Genomic DNA, 15,995 nt, shown 5'->3' with positions numbered 1-15,995 from the left:
TAGATTCGTTCTCGCCAGGCTACTTCATTCTTCTTTACTCAATGCTCTTCATTCAGCTCAATACTATTCGCACTGACGTATCAGCCCGCATTGGCGTCGTATAATCCCACGGACAATTTGATGCTCAAAATTTCCAAAGACGGAGAGTTCGAATTCGAAGAGTTGAATGACGTTATGAAATGCAAGTGCGCGAAGAATTCCCTACGTGTGCCGCCTACAAGTTCTGAGGCTTGCGTAAGCGAAAGCTCGTACGAATATAAAATGGGTTGACGGGTTTCGTTATGACCTATTGCTAAAGAAACTGATCATTTGTGTAATACATGCGTAACGCTTCACGTCTTTCAAAACGTGTAATGTACTGTGAAAAAATCGTATTAGGCGCAAACTGTTCAAGGAATAATAGCGGCTTTGGGCAAGATCGACTTCGGTTAAGAGCGACGTCGAGTTTAGGAAAACTATCGCGTCAAATTTTAAGAATCTTTTTTTCTGGTGCAGAACCTTGACGGGGAGAAAATTATTACGACTTGTAGGCATACGACGTTTCTTCTACTGAGCAAATGAACTCACTAGTCTATCACCTAAACGCTTCTAATTCATGCTTATTTATATGCAAAACAAAGGATTTTATTTTCAACGTGAGGAGTACAACACTCATTTTCGAGGCATGCAAATGAGTGCCGGAAATATTACCCTGAAAGTGAAATGGCATGTCTGTGATGCTTCGCAGTGTGAGCGCTACTTGTAGAAGACAAAGTTTCTGCAGTAGATTGAAAAAAAATCGGCAGAGACACTTAAGACTGCTAATTTGGGGAAATGTGAAAGAATTATCTGTCTGCACAACTCGGAACATCATGAACGTGCTCACTTTATACACTCGCGACGTGGCGCCATTTGCTCTCCATTGGCTGCGCCGGTCACGTGTCCAATGACGCATGCACAGGGTAGACCTTTAGTGAGCCACAGTGGTGAAGCCACCGTGGCGTCCGGCGAGCCTTCTCGTCTCGCACCTCGGATTCCCAGGTTAGATTCCCACCCAGACCGAAATGTACCAAATGTTTTGGAAGCCATTAATTTACTTTGTTTGCAGGAACCTCTCTGAGAAATTTGACGTCAATCCGAGCATTTTTTGACGAGTTTTTATTATTAGCGTCGTCGGTCATTTTTGGTACCACCTTTCGGTCACGCCGACTACGACGTATTTTCGCTCAATTGGGCATACAAAGCTTTCACATCAAAAACGAACAGTAAATGAAATCAGTAAGGCACTCGCTAAAGATTTATTCTTCAACTGTTCGTCCAAGCGGCATTATTTGACGTTCAGTTTCACGCTGCATACGCAAAATGTGCAGTGAAAGTCGCCGTGAAATGCTGCGATTCCTGCTGCGAGGTATTGCGAACGTTTCGTGTTCACCTTTTCTTTATGTACAAGCTACAGCTGCGCTTGCTTTCCCCTCGCGTATTTGAGCCCCTTACATCGAATATTGGGTAATGTAGCGTAAATCGTCATTTTCTCGCCTTGCTCGTACGGATACTTTGCCGACACGTCGCCGTTTCACGACTGCCGAGGGATATTGTCCTTCGTGGTATTGCCATTTTGCATGCGCACACGGGCAACCACCAGAAGATATTATTCGTAAGGCGTCTTAACGAAGCTGCTGCGGTGCCCCGCCTTTCTTTATTTTGCCGCGCTTTTCCGTGTTCGACCAGCTGCTACTAATGACCCCAATAGTGGGCCGTACGCGCCCCAACCTTGGAGCCTGGCTGTAGGAACAGGCGCGATGCTTTTATTCGTCGGCTTCCTTGTTTCCGTCACAAAGAGCAACCGAGGACAACAGCCGGAAACTATCAAGCGGTGTAATTATTAAATATTTGCTTATTAGCAGGCAATTACAGTTAAGTAAACGCGTAAATTGCGTTAACAAAGTCAAACATATTATGGTCATTTTAGCGAACGCTGTACAAGAACAAACAGCTCGCTTGATGTCTTTAATTTCTGCCTGTGTACCTCCCCAGTGAACTAAACTAGAGGAGAATTTAGCTCGCACAAGAATTTGACGTTTCTCGAGTTCTTCTTTAACGACTGAAGGAGGGCATCAAAGAGACAGAAAGGGAGGAAAGGCAAGGAGGTTAACGAGGCACAGCTCACCGGTATGCTGCCCTACACCACGGTTAGCGAAAAGGGGGCTGGAAGAAAATTAGCATGAGAAAGAAAGAAAAAATTAGTAACCACCGTAGGCGTTTAGCGAGACTGGTGGATCACAGAAAGCAAAATAATGCTTTCACAATCTTTAAGTAAAAAAATAAGAATGAAAATACACGATGCAAGATAAAATTATAAGACCCGCAGTGTTCGGTTGTCAGACGTGTGACGACCGAGCACTGTGGGTCTTAAAATTATGTCTTGTACCGTGTTTTTTTTATATGTTTCCTTTTAATTGAAAAGCTTGGCTGAAAAGAAAAAAAGGAAACTCATCGTCGTGGAGCATGACACACTTGCCAATGTAAGCGAGTCCACTGTCCTTGGCGACCTACAAAACAAACCGACACATAATTGCCAGTTGTAGTAGTTGCAGCAAAGGAGCCGGTAAGCACTGCTTTAGACATATCGAAACTGTGGGTAATATATTGTAGTGTGGTGGATAAAAGGTTGCAGGTGACTGAATTATTCTTCGCCGTGTGTCTGTCCAGAAACCTAGGCCCAGCAGCAAGAAGACGTCATGTAATTTGTAAGGAATGATTTGATTTGGTTTCAACTTTGCAAACATGCAGTTAAACACAAAATCAACAATAAGCACGAGTAAATAAACGATGGACTCTCTAGCTTGTTTGTTTGTTTGTTTGTTTCAGAAAACGCTATTAGTCTTAGGCATGTAAGGATTACTTAGGCTATACGCCTCCTTATTATACACCCGTTATCTTATCTGCATTAGGTATAGAAGCGATAAAATGAAGTGCGTCGGAAGCGCTTTTGATGATGCAACTGCTGTAATGCAAGCGCTCATAGGCCAACAGGTGCGACCGTGCTGCCCTGTCCTTCTTACTTTTCTTTTTTTTTGTACCAGTAATGAATGAATGTTTCACCTTGCAAGAAACTTTCATCAAATCTACAGAACTTAAGCGCGGAGAAATACTTAAAAAGGATCACAAATAAGTAGGAAAAGAAAGAGAGAAGGAAACGTGGAGAAGTGCACCATAAGCACACACGTCCGGTTTGATAACTTGCACTGAGAGAAAGATATACAAGGAGGAGAACAAACAAAGTGAGCACTGGTAGCCCGCACACGCGGACGAGCGCACCAGCTCTATAAAAAAAAGATCGTAGAGAACTCTCTTGAAAAGTGCTTAAGGGCTCCTTTGACGTCACCTGTGACATTGTATTGCATCGGCCGACTCGCACACGTACTCGTAACACAAGGATTTTGGTGCTCTGTTCGCAGCTGAAAGAGCCACGTTGATAATCGGTTCGGATGGTTCAGAACACGGTGCGATCTACTCGTCTACGGTGCGCGATGCCGAGTCGTAACATCGGACGATCCGCTTGTCGCCCAGGGAGAGCCAGCCGCCTGCTAGCGGCGTCGGGTCCCCACCGCCAGAGCCAGACAGCAGACGGAGGCGATGACGAACCGTCGGCGGCGCTGATGGACGAACCGCCCGCCGACACGGCACCGGTGCTGGCCTCGGACACGGCGGCGGTCGCCGGGCAGGCCGCCAGGACCCTGGGCTCGCCGCAGCTCAGGGTTCCCGCGTCGACCACCCTTCAGGTGCCCCGGCACCGGAGCCTTCCCAACGATGGACAGGCGGCACCGCGCACTTCTGAGCAGGTGGGGCATCGCCGAAAGGACAGCGTGGTCACACCATGGCTAAACAGGCTTGGTCTCGGTGTTTATGCCCGTTTGCATATGGAATGTTTTATATTCTTCTTTCACCCACCCCAGTGTAGGGTAGCAAACCGGGTGCTAGTCTGGTTGACATCCCCGCCTTTCCTGTCCTTGCTCTGTCTCTCTCTTCAGCCCTATGTGCTACTTTAAGCATTTGTGTTTCTTTTTAGCTAAAAAAATATGGCCATTTCGCAGGCTGAAGTCTACACTGTTGTTTAAGGTGTTCGAGCGGCGTCTTAGGTGACAAACGAAGGGTATTATGTTAGCAGCCGCTAAGTTTTACACACCACGCTTAAGACTAAATGCGCATCGGCGCTTTCTTTAGTGCCTCAGTGGAAACTACGCTTTCTTTCTTCCACCCGGCAAGTCAGTTGAAGGCTGTGGACAGCAGGATGAACGTCTATTAATTCTTACCTTCGGAACACCTTTCTTCTTTATCAATATTCGAGGTGTTCTAACTGCTATTTTTCACTCAGGTGCAGAAATGTCTGCTATACAGGAGAGATTAAAACCTAAAAACTGCCATCATTGCCTAAAGCAAACGTAGCGACCATCAGAAGATTAGGCGAAAGTATCGTTTGTATCTTTGAGGCTTTTATCTACATAACTGTGGAGACATTTACCTTGTATATTGTATGTAACATGTGTTTCCGACGTCACAGTCTTCCTGTGAAAACGTTGCATGACAGATCCTGGTGCTTGTGTGAAAGGATTATTTGGTATGTAATATTGAACCATGTATATTGTATGATAGAACCATTCAAGAGGTAAGGAGTAGCCGGTGCCTTAAATTGTGCGCCAACATCTCCTCATATCACATAAATAAAATAAAGGAAAGCAGGGGCTGCTAGACGTTGCAGGGCGGGCTCCGGATCCCGGAGACATCTGTAAGCACGAGAGTAAGATCACAAACGCGCTGCATAAATGCAAATTCACGTAAACTTCTGCACGCAGCTCTTATATCAATTCTTCCATGGTGTTTGGCTCGGCCTGCTGTGCACCTCACCGTACGAGGAATCAGAAAAAAGTCTGAGCTGTCATCAATTGCTCTTAAACAACTAACTCTGTTTCTTTTGCACGAAAGGCAGGCCGAATACGCACATACATATACCGATGGATCAGAAACTATCCAATGTTCCTCTGGAGCAATGGTTTTTCCAGTGAGAGCCACCACCACCATCAGTTCCAAGACGTGTCACTTAATGACATCGATGGCTGCGGAACTTGCCACTCGTCTCGCAAGCAAAGAACAACCTCGAAGATGTTCAATATTCGTTCACTCGAAGGCAGCACGGCACTCTTTGATACCAGCCCTGCAGCGCGGACCACACGAACAACTGGTATGCGAGATTAAAAATAATCCATACCTTTGCTGAGAAAGGACACCACGTGACATTTCAGTGGCTTCTAAATTACTGCAGCATCATAAGTAACGAACATGCCGGTAACGCTGCTTGGTCGGCTCTTCAAGGTGGCGAAGAGGAGTCGATGCCGTTATCAAGGACAGATCCCGCTTGAAAATTTTGAAAGTTCGGCCGGTATATCACGTCCTCCATGTGGAACACACGAAGTTTTCAAAGCAACCGGCTGCGCCATCTGGACTTCTCTCAGCCTTCGTATCCCATCTGCACTCTGCCGACGCAGAGCTACGCTGCTTTGTCAAATATGGCTAGGAATAGCCTTTACGAAGACTTTTGAATACCGAATCGGATGGGCCGACGACGCCTCGTGTGATGATTGTGGTAGCAATTAGACTCTTCAACACCTTCTCTATGAATGTTTTCGCTACAATTTACAGAGACGACCACTCGCAATCGCGACGACGCGCTTCGACCAAAGACCTTTACCAGAGGAAATAATTTTAGAATGCCGACATTACAAGCCATCACAGCGAAGGGCGACAAGGGCACTGTTGTAGTTTTTGAAATTATGGAGTTTTACATGCAAAAACCAAGGGCCCTATAACGTAAAACTATTCCAATATGTTTCTATTCCAATTTCCTGACGTCAAATTTGCGTAACCACCGACGCAAGCACCGGGCGGTCACCCGCAGGGTTGTCTGAACAGACCATTCAAACGCTCTCCTCCTTCATAGCAGGTCACTTTTGTTTGCTTGAAAAACGAATAACATTGCCTACACTGGGCGGCTTGTCTTATCTAATTGGCTGACAAGAGGTGAGGAGAACGCTCAAGTGGAGAGTGATTCACAGGGGCAGAGACAGTGCACTGAAAATCGATAACCGGATGAAGAGGGTGGTGCCGGCGTCTGCGATTGGTCGGCTTTCCCTTGCTTAGCTTGTGGTGGCTGCTCGAAAATCGCGGCGGCATGCAACGGAAGCTTAAGAATGACGCTAATACTAAACCTCAGCAAAGAATAGTTGGCAGAATAAGGTAGTAAACGTGCCGAAAGTGCTTGAAAATGTTGCACGACCACGCAAGAAGCTTTCTTATACGCAAATAAACCCATGCTCTCCGGCAGGTGCGAGTAGCCAGCGTCTCAGCGATCGGCGGCAGCCATCTTTTATTCCTTTCGGAACGGGGCAGCCTGCGGCTATTCCGAAGAAAATTCAGTTTTGTTCGGCATATTAATGCATCTTTATCGCGTACATGTCACTTTGACGCGGTGAGCTTGTGCGGTTTTGTGACGTCGCGTGACAGGCAGGTGAAGTGGGTGCAGCCCGAAAACTTTTGACGAATAGCCGAGGGCTAATAGCGAATGGGCATCGAATCAGAAATAACTGTTTTTCTTTTTTCTGTCAAATCATGCATAATCAGTGTGTACACATCATATCAGATGGGGAGGTATCGCGGTTTTCGTAACGTCGCGTGACAGACAGGTGAAGTGGGCGGTGGTCGAAAAAAGTTTTTGACCAATCACGGAGGTCTGATAGCAGAATTGGAATAGAAAAGTTTGGAATAGTTTTACGTTATAGCGCACCAAGATATGATTATGAGGCACGCCGTAGATAGGGACTCCGGGTTAATTTTGACTACCTGGGGTTCTTTAACGTGTGCCTAAATCTAAGTACATGGGTGTTTGTGCAAAGCCTGGTCTCTCAGCACTGTAGCCCGATGCTTGGCCCATTATGTAGCACGACTTTATTCGCACAGCTCCCACTGTGCGTATGATCTTCATAACTCTATTACGCAAAAGCTTTATACGTTCACTTGGAGGCTTCAGTGTTCTCTATTTCCTTTGATGCCAATAAGTGTGTTCGGTGCTGTGCCTCTTAAATTTTTTCTACATGTTGACGCTCCTTAGACACGCGTTTGTTGGTTCAAACGTATTGTAACAACAGCCCAGTGTATTTGCTTATGACAAGATTTTTGGTTTACTTTCACTGTGCCAATGACACGGATGCTTTTCTCACAGCCCGGCGATCTGGAGCTGCTTGAAAATGGCGTTCCAAGCCCGTCCAACCGAAGCAGCACATGCTCTGAAATTGTGCGCATCGAGCAGATGGCCAGCGACCAGGACTCGCCGCCGGAGACCAAGCTTGGCAAATACATCGGCAGAATCAGGGTTTGTAGCTCGAGGCTCGGCTGTTAATAAAACGTGGCAGACATGACATACACCCAGCCAAAAAATACTTTTGCGCTCACATTTAGGACGCAAATAAAGCAGTTATCATTGAACACCAATTTATGTTATAAATCGTTAAAGGTAGGCTGACACTGATCATAATCATTTATAGCGTGTCATTCCGATCCACGGAATTTTTATAAACAGAATGAATGTTTTGTTTGGAGATTCCTTTATTGCTTGCTCATTACTTATTGTTTGTAACATTATTGCTTTTGCGGTTATGACTGTCATTTGTTGTATTGGTTTTATAAGATATGCACATTGGTGGTCGAGTTCATGAATTTTTTAGCGTGTGTACAGAATGTTTATGTAGCCATATTTGAAGTCAACCCAAATGTAATTTGTCTATATGCGCTGCGCGGCCGCACATGTTTAAGGCATCAATGTATAACCAAATGTGACCTCTTTGTATGCGCTGTGTTGTCTGTATACATACGAGGGCAGAAAGTTTTGTCAGGCACTCCATGTCATTAGTCTCTAACTCCAATTGAAACTTTAAAATGCTTTGAAGGAAATCAATTCAATTCGATTCAATTCAATATATTCGATATGAAATAAACAAAAGAAATATCTGACACCTTGTAATCTTATCGAGTGCTTCCTTTGCGTGTTTGTCGATGTTACTTTCTTGGCTCGTCCTTCCTTCGTCATTTCTTCCATCTCCTTCCGTTGTGCAACTTTGCCAACCAATAACTTAAATAAATAACGTTCCGCTTTTGAGTTTTGTGATCCGATGTGCCCTGGGCATGTGATAATTTTTTTCAACATATTCAGGTGATCTTCCTAGTTACGTTACCACTTGTGTATCGCCTATGGGCAACCAACGTTGAAACTTCCCTTGCAAACAGCAGCGCCGTAACACATAGCTGAGCGAGCGGACGAAACACTTTTCAGTAGCACGTGTTGCGATGTTGCGTCCGCTAGTGACTGCTGATCTTGAGCAACATTTGTCCAACTTCCGACTTGGCAATGTGTCGTTGTGCTACAATGCAAAGGCGCATTCGCTCATCGCAGAGTGCATTGCCAGGTACAGAGCTTAGATGGGCGCACTAGGAAGAAGCAAGCCCTGACACAGGCGTGAGTCTGTTAACGTCCAAAATGTGTCATTTTCGGCGGTTGCCGTCCTTCTTTTTCTTTGTTGCCTGTAAAGCACAACTAAATTTTATCAACGCAAGCAATCATACTATACCCGCATGCAAAACATAGTGTTTATGTCAAAATTGGTGAAATTTCACCAATGATACAGTAAAGCCACCCATGCAGTAGGGTGGTTCAGCATGTTTCTTAAACACTGCTCCCATTACCTAATGGTACCAGCAAAGTTTGGTCGCAAACTCAAATTACCATAGCTTCTGCTGGCCAGTGTTGGTTCCTCATGTAAGGATTAAAAATCCCGTTACGCAGCCAGCGTGGCTTATACCATGCATTATATGTTCAATCCATGCTCATTAATAGTAGAGAAACTTGGGTGAGTCGGTGGAAGTTCATATTTGACAAGCAGTGAGGACAAAAAAAAAACGGTCAAAGAAAAGACAAAGAAAGGAAAGACGAGGGCAAAGAAAAGAGAATTCCAACAAAATCGATGTGTCGTGATCCTCTTTGTCCTCATCTAGTTAGCGCTGCGGCTTGTCAAATATGAATGCATGCTCAGAAAAACGGATAAGTGCACCTCGCCTATGCAGGTCTGATCCTCATCGCCAGATGTAATCCCCTTTAAACAGGCCTTACCACTATTCGCACAAAATGTAGTGACTGCAACGCATGTTGCGCCCGTGAAGTGTGCGTGCTCATTCTTCCGCCTATGACAGGCATTTCATGTATTCACGGTATTCTACGCAGGGCCTTAAGAAATGGGCGGTGCGCCACAAAAAGGCGAAGGAGCCCGATCGACCAGACTCGTTCTTGGAGAAGTTCGCCATGGGACAAGCGGCGGATGAAGCACCAGAGCGTCCAAAAGGGGAACAAGCAAAGCAAAGGTGGTGCACCCGTCTATATTGCTAACAGCAGCAAAAGTGTCACAAGGCAAACAAAAAGAAACACAGTGTCAATTGAAAATCTGTAAATCCCATTCAGGAGCATTCAAACAAATTGTCGACACTAAATGTTGTGTTTGAGGTGGTGCTTCTTGCCGGGCTCAGAACAATGCTGTCGATAAAGAAAATAAAAACTGGCAAACTTGAGTGGCCTTGAAGATTCACACGGCAGCGCTTCAATTAATACGTTAATGCTAATGCACATGAATTAACACTCAGAACTTTGCAGGATGTATCTAAATGAGCTAACTGGGGTCGTTAAACAAGAGGTTATCACTTTTAAAGATGGCCGTTTGCGATATGTTATTCAATTAGTCTGTCTACGAGGAAGCACATTTATAAAAAATAAACGACGGATAGTACGTGGGCGACCCACTAGACTTTTAATCTAGCAGTTCCAACATGCTTTCACATTCCGAAGATGGCTTCACTTCTCAGTTTAGCTCCTGCGGCTGAGAACAGTGCAGATTCGGCTGCGTCATCGGTGAATGCCCTAACATATGTCAGAGAAACATTTCATTGATCAATTGTTTAATTGGTTGGTTTATTGACTGATGCATTTTTTTTCAGCTTCTTCCGGAAGCATGGCCGTGCATTTGTCGTGGACCCGGCCGAAAACTTCCACTACCGCTGGCTATCCGTGATCAGTGCCGCTGTTCTTTACAATGTGCTGGTAATTGTGGGTCGCAGTGTGTTCTGGGAACTGCAGAACGCCATGCCTATCGCTTGGTACGTGTTCGACTACACCTGCGACGGCATCTACCTCCTCGACATGGTCTTCCACGGCAGAACAGGTGCGCCCGCATTGTTTTTAGGTTCAAGTTTGAAAAGTTCAAGTGTAACTTCTCCGCATTCATGGTCGGCGTTCACTTAAGCTCAGTTTAAATTCAGCTTAGTGTAACACAAAGTCGTAGTAGTCTTGGCTCTTATGTTTGCCAAAATCTCTTGTGTTTTGCGGTAGAATAAGTCACCGAAGTTGAGACAAGTGTTCGTTCCCTTACTATTGGAGTAGGTGTAAGATAAAAATGTGTTCACTGCTTACAATGTAATATACAAAAGTAGCAGCACTGTCCTAGCTAAAAATTCACCTACGTGTTGACATCAAGACCGCCACTACTGTGGTTATGCGCCTCGAGTACCGTGTCAAAGTGAGGAAAGTGGCAGGGCATAAACACTGTGCCCCTTGACTTATCTTAAAAGGCGTGCGCTTCTTTGCCTTGATTAACTTAATTTACAGCTTATTCAGAATGCGTGACTACAAGCACCTTATCACCCTCTTCTTTCAGGATACCTTGAGCAAGGCCTTCTGGTCAGGAACACTCGCAAGCTTCTGATAAGATACATCGAGTCGCTCCACTTCAAACTGGACCTCATCAGCCTGGTTCCTACGGACATAGCGTACTTCTTCCTTGGTGTCGAGTGCAATGTGCGTGTGCCATGTACAGTGATTGTGCGGCTGAACCGCCTCTTCCGCGCCTACCGAATGCAGGAATTCTCGGACCGAACCGAGGCCCGCACAAACTTTCCGTACGCATTCCGCATCGCCAAGCTTATTTTCCTCATATTGGTGATCATCCACTGGAACGCGTGCCTATACTTCGCCGTAAGCTACGCCATAGGCTTCGGCACAGACAACTGGGTGTACAAGAACATTAGCCTGCCCGTGTACGGCACGCTGCGGCATCAGTACATCTACAGTTTCTACTGGTCAACGCTGACTCTGACAACCATAGGGGAAGTGCCCATTCCGGAGAAGGACGCAGAGTACGTGTTCGTCGTTATTGACTTTCTCGTTGGCGTGCTGATCTTTGCCACCATTGTCGGCAATGTGGGCAGCATGATCACTAACATGAATGCTGCGAGAGCCGACTTTCAACACCGCATGGACAGCGTAAAGCAGTACATGGAGTTCAGAAAAGTGAGCAAGGAGCTGGAGAACCGGGTCATAAAGTGGTTCGACTACCTCTGGACAAACAAGCAGTCATTGGACGAAGATAAGATAACGTCAATGCTTCCCGACAAACTGAAAGCTGAGATCGCGATCCACGTACATTTGGATACACTAAAAAGAGTCAAACTCTTCCAAGACTGCGAGCCTGGACTTTTGGTGCAGCTAGTGTTGAAGTTGAGGCTTCAAGTATTCAGCCCCGGAGACTACATTTGTCGCAAGGGCGACGTCGGCAAGGAGATGTATATTGTAAAAAGGGGAAAACTGAGTGTGGTTGGTGACGACGGGCGGACTGTGTTTGCCACCTTGAGCGACGGTAGTGTGTTTGGAGAACTCAGTATACTGAACATCACCGGCAACAGAACAGGAAACCGTAGGACGGCAAACGTTCGCAGCGTAGGTTACTCTGACCTTTTTTGCCTCTCCAAAGAGGACCTCTGGATAGTGCTGGAGGAATATGCGGAGGCTAAGAAGATGCTGATCGAGAGAGGACGCAGCATACTGCGCCGTGATGGCCTGCTGGACGAAGACGCCGTCAAGGCTTCCGAGAAAGAACAGGAGTCTCTGCAGGGAAAGTGTGATCGGCTCGAGAAAGCGTTGGACAACCTTCAAACGCGATTTGCCCGGCTTCTGGCCGAGTACATGGCCTTCCAGGTGAAGATGAAACAACGCATAAGCAGACTAGAAGGACGTGCAGGCGTCGATGACAACGTACCGGTTGCTGTGGATGATGACGATGACGCTGCAAGTCAAAGCAGCCAGCTGTGATGTTGTGCGACTTCAATGACTGAATATTTTGTGCTGAATGGACGGGTTCATCATCTAAACACTCATGCATCAAGTATCTTAATGTTAGATTTTACAAAGATGAATCGGTTTAGTCTATAATTAATATGTTATGAGCGGTAATCATTGTTACCACGCTTTTCTATATCGCGATATTCCTGCGTGTTGAAAGACACTTTAATGTAACTTCAGCAGAAACACGACTGGGATGTTTTTCACAGCAGAAAAAAAGTATCTAACTGATGTTGAACAATCGTGTTACACGTTGTAGTATCTACGTCAGTATCTAAGTCTTACACTTTGCAGTATCTAGAGAAAGGCTAGACCCGAAACCCCTGAGCATAATCTGTTGTGGTTGATGCCAGTTGTTGCAATCTAAAACGTATATACAAGTGTGAGGTCACACTAATGATCTAGTTGTTGTTCTGAGCGCTAAGTTAGGGCGAAACAGCTTTAACCACTCTTTTAGAATGATATGAAAGAAGCGTTGCGCATATCTATATCGGTACCTGCAGGGATGAGACCATGACTGGAAATTGTCACTCTTCATGTGATCATAACGTAATCGTGCATTTTATGAACATTAGCTTTCTCTAAAGATGAACGAGTACTTGCTTTAAAAAATGTAAGCGCATTTTCAGTATATAGAAGGAGCTAACAACCACCCCATGCAGTGGTCAAGTGAATAATGCTAAATACAAAGAAGTAAACACAACCACCTTATTGCTAGCCTATCCTCTGTGAATATGCTTGTTCCTTAGTTAGCACATGCGGCCTTTGAGCGTTGGGGCAACTGGCGATGAACAAGCCACTACCGCTGAACCTTGGAGACCAGGAGCGTTCGTACGACTGTGTGGGAATCGCGCGTTTATTACTCCATTAGGAGAAAACGGACGCTGTACAGCAACAGAATGAACTAAAGCATTGTACATGTGCTGCACTTCATTGTTAATGAACATGATGGCTTTTATATGTGCGGATCGTAGGCAGAATATAAGGACGCAGATTTGAAGAGAAAGGAAAGCTTGCAAGCTTTTGTCTAGCCCTCCATAATCTAGGCAAGGCAAAAAATAACGTTTGCGGCTTGTGGACTTGTCCACGTAGTGCATTATTGCTTCATGACAAGGGACCAGATACCCTCAAGCCGATATAGCCCAAACGCGGCTGTTATCGTCTTGACAATTCTGACTCACCAAGTCGGTACCATGTTGTGTGCTTTAGGGATGGTTGCGAGTTTTGTGCCCATAGTAACAGCAATGTGTCTAACCGCTGTAACTCTAGTTGCACGCTTAGGAAGCATTTCGCAGCGTTTAATAAACATTTAGTTCATGGTATAAAAATTTCATTCAAGCTTTTTCTCGCATTTAGTCATCTTGTCTTTGAGCTCCGAGGCTCTTCCCCAAAATTCAGTGTGAAATAACGTCTTGACAGAAAGTATTATCCATGCGAAGGGGAGAGAACCGAACATCATTGCGTTTAGCCCTCGGCTTTGTTCTACGATGTGTGAAATTTGAGCATTAAAGCAATTGCTGCATTTATCAAACACGCCAAATATACTTTGCTGGTTGTACATCAAGGCATTAAAGATATAACAGCGTCTTAACAGAACTTTTACTACATTATAAGCTGCGGGTTTTCTTTTAACTGTCGAATTGGTCTTCTATAACACGTCACGTAAGGATAAATTGTTATCTCATAGACACTATGAATATCGCATGCTTCTAGTAAATAATTATGTTATCGTTATTTTTATTCAGCGAATCTTTATACCTAATTCAGCACAAGTATCCAATTCAAATTGCGAATAACTCGGGAAGCATGAGCGAGTTTTAAAAATTCCATCAGCTGGCCTAATTTGTACATGCCTTATTGGGGGTCATGTGATCACAGAACGAAATAATTGAAGGTCGACTTCTCTCCGAAGGACTTCTACAGCGCGAAACAAAAGTTCAAGAAAAAGCAGGAAAAGAGGAACATGCACATGTGCTATGTTGATTTAATTTTAATTTTCTGCATGTGACTGTGCTCGAAATGAACGTCTGAACACATGAATTTATTTTCTTCTTAACTACTCACATCACTGCTTTAAACGTTGGTTTGTTGATTGCAAAATACTACATTTGTTATCTTTTCAAAAAATCGTTAAGATACCAGATCCTAGGTACCTTATCCATTACCAACGTGGAGTGAAGCATAGGTAAGCGGGGGCTTCGTTCTGTTTGTTGCAGATAATGACTTCATAAGTCACCGAGATGTGCTCGATTTCAGAGATATCTCGCTCTAATGCTTCTTTGCGCTCTGGTTTTGTGTCTCCTCAAACATGCGCAATGTTCTGAAAAGTTTTAAATACAACCACAGGCAGGGGATTTCCGTTAGGAAGGGCCAGATTAAATGGCAACGCCATCGCCCCCCCCCCCTCCTCCTGACCTTACATCCACAAAGCATACATTTATTCAACTTTTCTCGGAAAGGCGACTTCAATGCCAACGTCTCCGGCGTTGACGAAACAAAATGTTTTTTTTTTTTTGGGCGAGACCTTACTAGTAGTTTTATCCGCACTGTGACCTAACTTGCTACGAAAATGATTTCTCGGCATCGGGGAAGCATAAAAAGACAACAATAACAATGACGAAAAGCACAGGAAATTACATTGCAGTTAACAGAATATGCAAAGAATGACACATAAGAGGAACAGGCTATATTATTATTATTATTATTATTATTATTATTATTATTATTATTATTATTATTATTATTATTATTATTATTATTATTATTATTATTATTATTATTATTATGGATGCAAATATAATCCACTGGTATCAGCAACCATTGCGTGGCTTGCTGTTTCAGATTCGTTACAGGAACTTAAGGACTGTGCACTAAATTTGCGCAGCCTAAGCTGGCTGGAGGAAACCATAGCACTCACTCCCTCCCCGCCCCTCGCCCCCTTCCTGTGCACGCGTCTATACATGCAGTGCACTTTTCACATCTTATGTTTTGACACTGAAGTTTCAGAGCATGGACGTTCCCTGCTTCGCATGCGTTTACGGTCCGGTCGAAAGAAAATAAAAAGAAAGGAATAACTTTCTTTGAGTCTGGATATTCTTTGTAGTGCACAATCAAGCAAATAGTGATATATTAGAAAACTAAATCATATATTTTCATAACATTTGTTTCATGACATCCCGCAGGCATATGTCAGCAGTAAGGCAGAAAGATGGACGAGTTGGAAAGGACGCATACTTAATAATCAGCGCGAAAACGATGGAAGACACAGAGTTAGAACGACACAGGAAGAGCGCTGGTATTACATCACCCTGCTATGTATTCTACAAGTTTCAGGAATTTCTTATTTTTTATTTCTTATTCCCTTATAATCGATAGAAGTATTTAAAAAAAGGAGTTTCCGTAATCATCTTGTTAGTTGACTGGAGCATAGTTCTTGTTCTCGCAACTTTTCTGGCTTTGCATAAAAGAAAATGTTGCGCGTTTAGAAATATTAGCTACTCCTTTGGCTAGCAGTGCCCTTGAGATCAACCTTGGTAATGACAAAACTGCTACACATATGAGCAGAGCGCCTGTCGTAAATACAAAACTACATGACTGCAGATTTGCAATCTTTGTCAGAAGCACACAGGCCACAACATTAGGGAGAGGTGGCTGCTGAGAGGACTGAGAGGAGGATACCTGTTGGCTGCGTGGTAGGTACTAATGTTGGCTAATTTTGGAGATTGACTGGTCGAAGTAGGGAGAAGAGCCG

The 15,995-nt window shown here is 44.5% G+C and overlaps 1 protein-coding gene across 5 annotated transcripts in view; it reads left to right on the top strand.

The window, feature by feature from the left end:
- Nucleotides 1-14,604, top strand: part of CngA (Cyclic nucleotide-gated ion channel subunit A) — a 371,493-nt gene extending 356,889 nt beyond the window's left edge. For all 5 annotated transcript variants that reach the window (XM_065432743.2, XM_070535384.1, XM_070535385.1 and 2 more), the window contains 5 exons: nt 3,550-3,821; nt 7,253-7,402; nt 9,305-9,441; nt 10,069-10,292; nt 10,785-14,604. In XM_065432743.2, coding sequence (XP_065288815.2) covers nt 3,639-3,821; nt 7,253-7,402; nt 9,305-9,441; nt 10,069-10,292; nt 10,785-12,214 — 2,124 coding nt within the window. In that variant the 5' untranslated portion in view covers nt 3,550-3,638 and the 3' untranslated portion in view covers nt 12,215-14,604. The remainder of the gene's footprint in view (nt 1-3,549; nt 3,822-7,252; nt 7,403-9,304; nt 9,442-10,068; nt 10,293-10,784) is intronic.
- Nucleotides 14,605-15,995: the final 1,391 nt, after the last annotated feature.

Source organism: Dermacentor albipictus, chromosome 3 (genome assembly GCF_038994185.2).
Source record: "Dermacentor albipictus isolate Rhodes 1998 colony chromosome 3, USDA_Dalb.pri_finalv2, whole genome shotgun sequence".
NCBI classification, from domain to species: domain Eukaryota; kingdom Metazoa; phylum Arthropoda; class Arachnida; order Ixodida; family Ixodidae; genus Dermacentor; species Dermacentor albipictus.
The sequence above is the reverse complement of the archived record's forward strand: the minus strand, read 5'-3'. Positions and strand labels throughout refer to the sequence as shown.